At 56.0% G+C, this 11551-nt stretch overlaps 1 protein-coding gene across 2 annotated transcripts; it reads right to left on the reverse strand.

The window, feature by feature from the left end:
• Nucleotides 1-1224: 1224 nt before the first annotated feature.
• Nucleotides 1225-11126, reverse strand: PAX1 (paired box 1). 2 transcript variants are annotated; one of them, XM_049699125.1, is made up of 6 exons: nucleotides 10868-11126; nucleotides 9828-10457; nucleotides 8160-8302; nucleotides 7450-7672; nucleotides 4753-4756; nucleotides 1225-2601 (listed from the first exon to the last, which is right to left on the reverse strand). In XM_049699125.1, the coding sequence occupies exons 1-6, from the start codon at nucleotides 11124-11126 to the stop codon at nucleotides 2508-2510; spliced, it is 1353 nt and encodes a 450-aa protein (XP_049555082.1). In that variant the 3' UTR covers nucleotides 1225-2507. The 2 variants fall into 2 exon arrangements, with proteins under 2 accessions (XP_049555082.1, XP_004270473.1); XM_004270425.2 differs by lacking the exon at nucleotides 4753-4756 and having other exon boundaries at nucleotides 1225-2615.
• Between the last annotated feature and the right edge of the window lie 425 nt (nucleotides 11127-11551).

An 11551-nucleotide genomic window follows, 5' to 3' on the forward strand; every position in this document is an offset into this window, starting at 1 on the left:
AGGTGGCAGCCTCCATCCTTCCTGGACTGCATTTTCCAGCTCTTCTCACGCCTGATCCCAGTCAGCCCATACACAGAGCACGACATGGCAGAGAAAAAAAGGATGACAGCAAGGAGAGATGGATTCTTCTCATTTCTTCCGAAAAGGTGAGGTGCTTTCTTCCTGGCCCAAGCCAGCCAGTCCTCCGGGCAGCAAGGATGGTTGTGTGAGATGCTGTGGACGACTGAGCACGTCAAGCTCATCTAAATACTTTATTCCTGTTATCATTATGGGCAGCCTCTCTGCAGGAAATGCTGGCACAGAAGGCTGAGGACCCCAGGCTCAAAGTTTGAGCCCCAATCCTGGCTCTCTAATGAGATGGTGTCACCCAGTTTCCATGTCCAAACCCTGTGATCCAAAGCTTGCTGTATGTGGTCCAGAGAAATAAACTAGGTCTCTAACCCTCAATATTCCTGTTTATAAAATGGAACTTTTTGTATAAGCAAGAGACTTTGAAGACCTGGGAAGAAAAGCCTCTATATGAAAAAAAGCAGATATTCTTTTCATTAGTTTTGATGAATACCTCCAGCAGGTACTATTGCAGTGAGATGCAATGAAAATAATTCCCCCACCGGTTCCCTCCAAGCAGACAGCTCCACTTACAAGCAAAACCTTCAATTCGAAAATCTCTGCTCTCAGTTTTAGAAAAGCAAACAGTGGGAGGAAAAACAAAACAAGTGGCCAGAGACTCCTCTGTAGTGAGAAATCCCTAGGTTATTTGGTAGCCTGTGATAGTTTTCTTCAGCTTTAGAATGTTAAAAAATGTTCTGGGAAAGTCCTCCATTGTTCCTCACTGCCTTCTGCCCATTTTTTCCCTCTAAGAATTAACTTCATTTTAGGATGGTTTCTGCATTCTGTCTCTCTACCTCGAGTTTCCAGGGACCATCCCTGAAAATGTTCCTCCCCTCTCATTTTCTCTTCCACCTCAACCTGGGTTACAAAGTGTTAAGGAGTAAACCAATAAAACAAATCCCTCTTTGCAGGATCTTAGTTCCCCCAACCAAGGATCGAACCCGTGCCCCTTGCGTTGGAAGCATGGGATCTTAACCAGTGGACCGCCAGGGAAGTCCCAGAACAATTCCTTCTCAATAGTGTTTATGCTGGAAACCCAGGGGCTAAGTCATTGAGACATACCTATACAACACTCCAGTCTGGACACAGACTTGCTTACCCTTACAAAGCACACATACAGATGCTTTCCTTTATTCAAAGGTAGCCATGGTTAACAGGTGATGTCAGACTCTCACCAGTGACATTTTTCTGACTACAGAGATTGAAGTTTTATGTCCAGGGTCCTGCCACCAGTGCTCCTGAACTTGGGAGCAGTGAACGGAGCTTGTGTCCTGCTCTAGAAGACACTTTCTGGATTTTTCTGACCCCCATCCCTTTGCAAGCCAGAAGCCAGATTGCACCTTTGTACCCAGAAGCAGTTTGTCGTTTAAATTAACAAATGTGCTGACCCCTGAATACCAAAAAACAGTGCTGATGCGTCTACCATATGCCAGATTCCCTCCTGTTGGGTGTGGAGGGGTAGGAGGGGGCACCCCCAGGGCACGCATGGTTTTCTAACTACAGAAAACACAGTGGCCCCAGTGCCCCTACTCCTACCCCAGTCTTCTTTGGGGTGACATCATCTCAGAGGAAGCAAAGAGAAGCCCAGCCACTGGGCACTGAGAAAACATCCAAAGAAGAATATTTCCTGATAATATCCTTGGGGGTGGGGGAGAAGAAGGGACAGTTCACCGAAGTTTTATCTGGGTTCATGGTTATAAAAATATGAAATAAAAACTGTGGCTTCTCCATTTCCCAGGTTGGAGCCCCTCGGTGAGGCCTGGGGCCCCCGGAGGGGTGGAGGCTAAAAAGAGGAGGGCCTGTCGTGGAGACTGGTCTGGTGCTCTCGGCAAGGGGGTGAGGGTCCGGGCAGTGCCAATAAGGAGAGGCAGAGTCGTGACTTGTAAAGGCCAAGGAGAGAAGACGGCGGACCCGGCTGGACCACAGGAAAGGGAGCCCACGTAGACGGGAAGACGGAGGGAGGAAAGGAAGCGAGATAGAGAGGAAAATGAAGAGGGCGAAGGTGGGGAAGGAAAGGAGGCTCAGGAGGAAGGAGGGAAGAAAGGGAGGAAGAAGGGAAGCGAGGCAGAGCGGGAAAGAGGGAGAGAGGGGAAGGGAGAGAAAGGGAGGGAGGGGCGGTGCCAAACAGCCCGGGGAGAAGTAGGAAAAGACGCTGGAGACCCGCTGGACGAGGGAGGCCACGTCAGAGCAAAGGTCGCGGCGACGAAGATGCAACAGTCTGAAGCCAAAGTTCAGAGAAGCCGAAAACCCCGGCCGATGGAGGAAGCGCGGCTGCCGGGCGCGGGGCCGGGCGAGGCTGGGGCTGATGGGCACTTCGGCCGCGGCGAGTCCTCGGGTCCGCGCCCCACTGCGCCCGCCGCTCCGCCGCCGCCTCCGGGCTCGGGCTTGGGCTCGGCTCACGGACGCGCGGCCCTAGGAGGTCGAGGCCGGGACGGGCAGTCCGTGTAAGCTCCCGAGGCCGTCGGGGGCCTTGCCGCCGGGGCTGGGCGGCTTCCGGTCGGCCACTGCGGGAGGAAGCACACGGCGTGGGGTCACTGCAGGGAGCTGCGCCGAGCGGGAGACCCGGGGACCGCGATACCCGGGAACACGGCCGACAGCGCAGGGTCCCGGGGAGAAGGGGCGGCGCGCGCTCCACATCTCGGGGTTGCAAGGAGGCAGCGAGACCGCGCTCCCCGGAGCCCTCGGCACCCACCCTTCGCGGCCCCGCGGAAGCCTCTCGCCCTCCCAGCCTGGGTCGCGGCTCTCCGCGCAGGGCCCGCCTGCAGACGCCCCGCGCCGCGGGCCCCGCGCCGCTCAGTAAAGCGGGCGCCGGGCGCAGGGAGGCGCTGCAGAGCCAGGCGGCCACGGGCGGGGCGGTGGTCCGATCGCAGACCGGGGAGGGAGCGGGGAGCTGAGATCCGCGCACCCCGCCTCCCGAGCCCCCATCCACGCCAGACCCAGCTGGCGCACCGGCCCAAGAGGCTGCCAGCGCGTCAGGTCACGGTCCTCAAAGCAGCTCAGGGCCCGCGATGGGCCGGGGGCGGGGGGGGGGAATCGAGTGGGGGTGGGTCACCAAAATGCCCCGCAGGGAGGGCCCAGGGTGGCCAGGATCACCCCCGACGTGGGAGGCGGTCGCGCGTTAGGCGGGCGGCAGACTTCGTTCTGCCCCCGCGGCCCGGGGATCCAGATGCGCTCATCACTGTGGGCACAGCACGTCCTGAGGCCTGTGGGCCTCCGGATTTAGTGACAGTGGACTTGCCATATTAGGCAGCATTCAGCGAGTTGCTCTATTATTTAGGGTTTTGGGAAGGGGCCCAAGTTTTGCTACTGGAAGCCAGAAAATTGACGCCACGATTGTGCAACCCCTGTTTTTCCCTTTCCCGACGCCCGGTCCCTCGGCTTCTCCTGCGCTGGAAAGCACAGGCTTATTTATACCTAAAAGCGCCTATTTTCAACTTTCTTTTCTCCTCCACACGTCCTCCTTTAAAGGGGGAGTTTGGGGGCGCCTCAGTTTGGGGTGAGGGGGAGCTCCCGGCTGTTTCCTCCTGCAGCTGCCCTCGCCCCGGCTCTGGCGCACCGCCCCGGGGCCGCGCGGAGCCGGGCCCACACCTCTGCGCCAGGGGCGCGCGCGCGCACATCTGGCTTCGCAGAGGTGGCGAAGGGGTCTGGAGACCTTTCCAGGACCGACCCCTCGCTCTCCCTTGCCTCTCAGCTCTCTTTCCTAAACACAGTTGTGGCCGCTCAGCCGACGAGGTTTTCAGACCTTTTCATTCCACCCAGTACACACACTTGGAGGTGAGGCCCTGTTTAGAAAACAACTCCGGAGTTGGAGGTTTCTCAGCCGAGGGCCGGTTGCCTGAGAGACAAGCGAGAAAATGAACTCGTGAAAAATAAACACCCGGGAGACCAGAGACAGATTTCACTCCGCTCTATGGGGCCGAGCCTGCTGCTGCGTTTGTAGCTCTTCCCCCGCCCCAGTCCCTCCCCATAGGACCCCTCTGCCCCTCCTTTCCCACCTGCAGGAATCTGGGCGACGGAGTGGGTACGTCGCGGGGCCCCCACGAAGGCTCGGGCCGGCGTTAGGCGCTCTGCAAGCTTTTTTAAACTTAATGGGCAGGAATGGGGACAAGCTTTTTAAAAAATATTGGTACTTCCATTCCAGGGCCACTGGGACCCTGGGGTGGGGCAGGGCGGGGATGGGGGAGATGTCAGCGGAGTCCTGGAAAGGGGTCTCCCAAGGCTGTGTCAAAGGAGACCGAGGTTGGCGGCGGCGGGCTCTCAGGCCAACGCTTGCGCCCTAGTGTTCCTGGCAAAGTTCGCTTTTAGGATCCTTCAAGAACTAATCCGGAGCAGGGGCGACTGGAACAAGCCGCGAGTTATCTCTAACAAATATAAAAGACACATATTCTTTGAGCCTATGCAATATCTTATAAATTTGATTTCCAAATCTTTGGTCTTTCCAAAAGCCGGCTGGGAGGGACCTCAGAGCCGGGAGGTTTTGAGGTTTCTGAAAACACTCTGTAAATACCATTTGTCTTGAGGGAATGCCTGATGGGGTCTGTCACCTGTCTGGAAGGGGAAGGGGAGGGAGATGGTCTTGTCTGGATAGGGGTCGGAATTCCTAGAACACGGGCCCCCCTCCACTTGTAGATGAAGTGGAACTTTCCTATGCTCTCAGCCCTTAAGAATTAAAGTTTCCTTCACCGTCGGGAAATGTAAATCACACTGTCTTGCCTAAATAATAGGGAACCCAGACTCACAACCCTCTACCAAGATAAAGTTAATAAATTGTAATGAATAATTTGACATCTGAGTAAGCTTATCTTAGGATAATAATGTTCATTTGTACCTGATGTGGGGACATATTGAAATATATGTATATACATATACAAAATATAATATATATTATTATGTGTATATTGTCCGTGTATGGACTAGGTGATCAGAAGTATTTGTTTTATACTGAGCTGTCGTGATATTAAACCGCCTTCAGTAAAGAAACTGTTTTCTTACTGAAGAAGTTCAATAGACACTATTCCTACTACTCTTATGAACAATTAATGATAGTAAATTGTCTTATGGGATAGGTTTCTTTGAAGACAATTTCTTAAGCAATGATTAGAAAATTAAAGGCAGTGATTCACATTACTTTGCTTTGTAATTTTTCAAAGACCACTTGTGGGTGGGGGCAATCTTTCAGTTCCGTTTCTCTGCCAATGAGAAGAGTAAAAATCCATAACCCAAGTCGATATGCAATTCTCATTATTTATATGTTCCTGTTCAAACACAAACATTTGTGTGCCAGCTGGAGAAATCATTTTCAATGATCGACCTGATTTATTCGATGACCCTTTACTTGGATCTTTAAAGAACTGTCAGGATCAGAACATTGTTATTAATTTAACAATGAATGTAGCTAATTACTGCTGCAGATTTTGGAAATGGGTGGGATGTTTCATAATAGGAAGTGAAAATAATGGTGAAAGGGACAGGAATGCCAGTGTCATTCAATGGCTCTGTATTTCTGAAAGGAAAGTATCTTCCAAAGAAAATTAACCACCAGTGAGTACCCCCTGCCCATCAAATTAACTAGAGTTATCCTAGAACTCAGAACTGTGTGTTTCACCTTTGGATTATTACCTACATTTCATAATTTGTTTCTAAGGTAGCGCTTGAAATACCCTGGGACAGAATGGCTCTGTTAGGAAAGGACCGCATCACTCTGAAGATAGCGAGTCCTTTTTCTAAGTCTTCCTGCTACTTGGGGTCAGCCCAGGGGGAATCGTTTAAATTTGTGGATACACTTTTCTAAATCAAATTAACCTGCTTAGTTAAACGATTAGTCTAATGAGTATAATTTGGTAAATTCCATTTTAATTTCTAGTTCAACAGATAACCTCAGGTGTCAAGAAAACGAGTAGGTCCAAGTCCCAGGACAAGGCTCTGAGCAAAACACTTCCCCTAAGACCCCTTATCTGTCCTTAAAGGGAAAGATCGAAGGAGCTCTGAGTCTCGACTTTTAAAATTCCCTTTACTTAGATTTTCCTGTAAATGAACAAGTCGAATTTTCCTATTATTTAAATTAAATTTAAAGATTGAAGGAGTTCTAAGTCTCAATATTTGTAAATTGATATCCCAGAATTTTCGTGCTCTAAAAAAGTGACAAAAAATTTTTTAACTTTTGTTCCTCCGCTTGACTGTTAATGATGGCATCTTAATCCTCTCTCTCTCTCACTTTCTTTCTGTCTCTCTCTCTCTCTTTCATAGATCACGCTATTATGTCTCAATGAAACTACTTGGAAATAAAGTTTTTGCCTGGGTATCACCAAAGAGGAAGCCCCTCCTTTCCTCTGCCTACCCAGTGCCACCTGCCCCCACTTCTGCCTGGGTGGGTATAAGGCAGATCAGCTGCAAAGACCCTTCGGGAATCTGGAACATCCTTGTGCCCCACGCAGCCCCCAGGTTCGTGCTCAGCCACCTTTGCTACTGAGGCCTAGAGGCCCCACCTCCACCCCGGAGTGACTCCTGCCTTTTCCTAGAGGAGTTGAAGTTGCAAATTCCTGGCGCTCAGAACCTAAAAGCAGGCAGGTTGGAAATTGGCAAATCCAGTCATTCCTTTCACCGTGAGGAAAATGCAGAGTCAAGGGCAGGTGAGCTTTTCCCAAGTTACAGGAAAAACTAGAACCCAAAGGTCAGTGTAAGAAGATGCCCCTCTCACTGTGGACCGTGAATTAAATACCTCAAATCTGTTAGTTGGCTTATCAGAGAGCAGATTTATGGAGGAGGAGGGGAAGAAGAGTCTAGACTTAGAGACACATGATTGAAATGCTGTCTCCTCTCCCAAAGGATGTGTTGAAGAAGATGAATGCAAGGGGAGAACAGGGCCTGCTTGGGAAAAAAAAAAAAACTCGGACATGGAAGAAAGAGATGGGCAGTGCGTGGAAGGGGTCGAGGGCAGGTCCAACCCCACCTGCGGGGTTCAGGTGCCACAGCAGGTCCTCCACAGAAGGTACAGCTCCACAGGCCACAGGAAGGTGCCCCTGGAGGGTGCCTTCTAGACCCTTCTACGGACAGAGAAATGAGACCCAGAGAGGGGGTCTTCTTAATCCATACAAGTTAGGGGACAGTCCTGGGGCCTCTCTCAATCTCTGCCTGCCTTTCTAGGGACACGGCTTATACCTATTAGAAATTAATCTGCTCTGGCTTAAAGTGTAACCCAGAGGAAGAATCTATGCCGGTACCCACTCCAGCCTCTCTGTCTCCTGTCTCTGTCTCTGTCTCTGTCTGTGTCTCTCCTTTGCACCCTTCCTAATCCTCCAGCATTCGTCTGAACCCCTCCCGCCGGCCCGCGCCCCTCACCTTCTCGGCTGGGATGCTTGAAGGTCACGGCTGCGGCAAGCTCCCCGCCGTGTACGGTGACACCGGCCCCGGGGGCCGCCAGCGGGGGCCCCTGCGCCGGCGGCCACGGCGGGCCCGGGGCGAGGTAGCCGCCGGCCGGCGAGCTGTACACACCGTGCTGGTTGGAGGCCGGGTAGGCGCAGGCCGGGAGGAAGCCGCTCACCGCGGGGAGGCCGGAGGCCGACTGCGGGGAGAGAGAGCGACAGACCGTCGGCAGCGGGCAATCCCGCAGGCTTCTCCAGCACCGGCAGTTACCGGGGTGGGGGGGGGGTCCCCATTCTCCCTGCTGTCCCCACAATGATTCCCCATGCGAAGTCTGGCCTCTAATTGTCCTGGCAAGGACTGTGGCAAAGCGATGTCCACTCAAATTGTTAGAAATAATAACAAAAGGTGAAGGGGGGTCATCATATTCACCGTCCGGGACTTAGAGAAAGGGAGTCAGTCCTCAACCTTTTGTGTTAACGGGGCCCAGGTTTTTTAGCAAAAGTGTCTTGGCAAAAGGCAAGTCAATCCCCTCCTAGGAAAGGAGAGAAATATGCCCGCAGACCAGACCTCAACCTTCAGCCCAACTCGCCTCCCCTGGGGGTGGAGGGGGTCTCTTCCCTTTCTCCCTACTCCCTCCCTCTCCCTCTCCCCTGATTACGGACACCTCCTTCCCCGCGCTCAGTTACCTGCGTGTATTTAATGTCTGCCTCCAAGGCAGGTTTCTCGAGCCCGTTCACGGCTGGGCTGGCGGGGAAGGCCGTGCGGTTCACGCCGGCCCAGTCTTCCATCTTCGGGGAGTAGGCGGCGCCTTCGCTCCCCCCCAGGGCCCCTGCGGGGACACAGGAGGATTAGAAGAGGCATCTGAGTCCGCGCTGGGCACACGGGCAGCCCTCCGGCCCGGACATCTAAACGCGTGCCTACAAGCGCCCAGCCCGGGTCCGAAGGCACGACCCAGGCTCCTCTGAACACCCGGCGGCAGATGCTCAGGGCAGCGGGGACCCCAGATTTCGCTGTTGCTCCCAGCGGGGCAGAGAGAGGGTGCTGGGGACCTGCCCCTCGCTCCTCCCAGGTCTCCACCCGCTTCCCACGAAACAGGAAGTTTCTCACAGGGAGAGGCTGACGGCCAGATCTGGGCACCCTCCGCCCAGGCGGCTTTTCCACTTTGCAGAGACGGTGCCCCAAAAGGTCCAAGTTCAAATCCACAGCAGGCTCAAGAGAACTATATGGGCTTCTCAATGTCTCAATAAGCGTCTGGAGGGCTGGAAGCCGTTTCTACTCACAACTCCCTCCAGAGACATCCCAGGCCTCCAGAAAGAGGCATCAACCCAGCCACCCGTGAGCGTCCCCGGCTCAGGTCTGCTCCTCGCACACGTGTGTGTGCAGAAAACCGAGAGAAAGCTCCAGATCTGAGCTCAGGCATGGAGAGGTCACCTCCCCGCTAGCTCCCCACCGGACGCTCCATGGGAAGCTTTGGCCCAAGCCTTCGGCCCAGGCTGGGTTTGAGCCACAAGGAGAAATGAAGCCTGTGCACGGCCTGGAGGCGCGGCCCACAGCCGCTGGAGCTAAGCCTTCAGTTTCTTTCTGGACGCCCCTCCTGTCTCTTGGGCTACGGTGAATTTTGCCTCTTATGCTCCTGCTGAGTCTGCGCACCTAAGAACACGCCACTCTCTGGCCGGCTGCTGGGGGCAGGGGACAGTGCAAAGAGACTACGGACCCGGTCCCGGCCCCCACCCATTCTTCCGAGCCCCTCACCAAAACTGCCCCTAACCTTCCCCCCTCTCCCCGTCCCCTCCCTCCACACCCAGAGATTGCAAGCAAAGGGCAAATCCGTGGGAGCTTTCACCCTGAGGATGGCTGCAGCCTGCAGGCGCCTGTCACCCGCCAGGCCACGGGGCCTGCTGGAGATTCAGGCCACACAGCAAGACCGGCCAGCCAGACCCTTCGCCTTTTACTCAAAGAGCCTTTTTTGGGGAATGGTGAGGGATCCTGAAAGATCGGGATCTTAAGAAAGGGTCGCAGAATTGACTTTGCGGTTTGTTTGGCTTAGATCTGGCGATAGGGGTTTGCATACTTTTTGCAAGAATGAAAAAGCGCAATTTCAAGCCTCCGAATTTGTGGTCGGTGATTGCTCTTCTATTTGGGAAATATTTTCCATATTTGTCATAAAAAGTTCAAGATGTCCGAGGACTCCCACAGAAGGCCCAGGACCCTCAGTCTCCCTGGCCAACCCGGAGCCCTCCCCTGAGCCAAAACCGGTTGGAGAAGGCCCGCGAGAGTGACCCCTCACCCGCATGCCTCCCCCCGCTCCACTTCTGCCCCTTCCAGGAAGGCTACAGAAGGCTGGCGCCACTGACCTGTTTGCTCCATAAACGTCCGGATGCCCAGGATATTGCTGACCGAGTGAGCCGAGGGCCATGAACGGGGGATGCTGACGTGGCCCGCTGTGCCCGGGACCCCGTGGTGGCTGCCCATCTTGGCACCCGTGGGCGACACGGGGCTGGGGTAGGGATACTGGTAGATGTGGTTATAGGGCAGCGCCGGCTGCGGCGGCGGCTGCTTGCTCGCCTCGTACGGGCCGGGCTGCGCCAGGCTGCCAATCTTATTGCGCAGGATGCGGCTGATGGAACTCACAGAGGGCACGTTGTACTTGTCGCAGACGCCGTCGGCTAGCAGCCGGTCGCGGATCTCCCAGGCAAAGATGCCGGGGTCGCCCTGCTTGTAGTCCCGGATGTGCTTGACCACGTTGGGGGTAGTGACGCGGGGTTTGCTGCCCCCAATGGCCCCGGGCAGGATGGAGCCCGTCTCGTTGTAGCGCGCCAGGATCTTGCTCACGCAGCCGTGGGATACGCGAAGCTGCCGGCTGATGTCACAGGGTCGGATGCCCAGCTGCGCCAGCTCCACGATGCGCAGGCGGATGGCGTTGGGCAGGGGGCGGCCGTTGACGAACACGCCGCCCAGCTGGTTCACCTCGCCGTACGTCTGCTCTGCGGACGCGCCCGACGAGAGTGAGGGGAGGGGAAAGAACACCGGCGGGTTAGCCGAGGGTGGCCGCGCAGGGACAGGGGCTGCACCCGGGGCACCTCCGAAGGTGACCGGCGGGTCCTCGGAATCCGAGCAAACGGACCCAGTCCGGTCCCGGGAGTTGGCACCCGCGCAGGGACCACGGCGGGGGGAGCCGCGCACTTCAGCCCTCCGTGCCCTTTCGCGACTTCCGACGCGTCTACTTGGGACATCCCCTCCCGCGACACGCCGAGCGCCCCCCACCCACGCCCGGGGCTGGGAGCGTGCGGAGAACGCGGCCAGTCTGGGACCCGGGACCTGGTCTCCCAGGGACCGCGGGCGTGAGGGAAGGGAGGCGCCGGGACATCCCCCGCCTCGTCCGCCCGCCCCTTACCCATGGCGCGCGGGCCGGCCGGCTGCCTGGCGCCGAGGCGGCCGGGGCTGGGCCCGGCGCGGTCCGGGAGAGCTGGGGCGCCGCCGCCGCGGGAGAGGCATAGAGGGAGGGCGCGCGCGAGCCGAGAGCCGCGGCGGCCGGGCCGCGGGCTGGAAGAGCGCCGTGAGCCGCTGCCGAGCGCGCCGCCGCCCGCCGCCGCCGCCGCCCGCTCCCAGGACACTCTCCACGCCCGCGACCCCAGGCCTAGGGTGAACTTCATCCGATTAGGAGAAATTCGTCTGACCGGGAGGCTGCGGAGTGCGGGGATCAATTTGACGTGTCCTCCACGTCAATCTAGGCAGTCACGCCGGAGACGCGCGAGTTGGCAGCTCATTGGTTCCCGTCACTGCGCCCCGACGCCCCCCTCCCCGCGCTGAAACTCTACCCCCTCCTTCTGTGCTCCCCCCTCAGCCCTCCTTCGGAACCCAGCCCCCTACACACACACACACACACACACACACACACACACACACACACACACACACACACACACAGTCCTAACCCCAGCCGGGCCTGGGACCTTCCACTTGCTCCGCTTCCCTCGAAGCCCCTCACCCCTCGGGTTTTGAGAATGATGGGCTAGTCATTTCAAATTGATGAGTACTTATTAGTACTAGTACTAGTTTGGGTTTTAGTTGTATCACT

This window comes from Orcinus orca, chromosome 16 (genome assembly GCF_937001465.1).
Source record: "Orcinus orca chromosome 16, mOrcOrc1.1, whole genome shotgun sequence".
NCBI classification, from domain to species: domain Eukaryota; kingdom Metazoa; phylum Chordata; class Mammalia; order Artiodactyla; family Delphinidae; genus Orcinus; species Orcinus orca.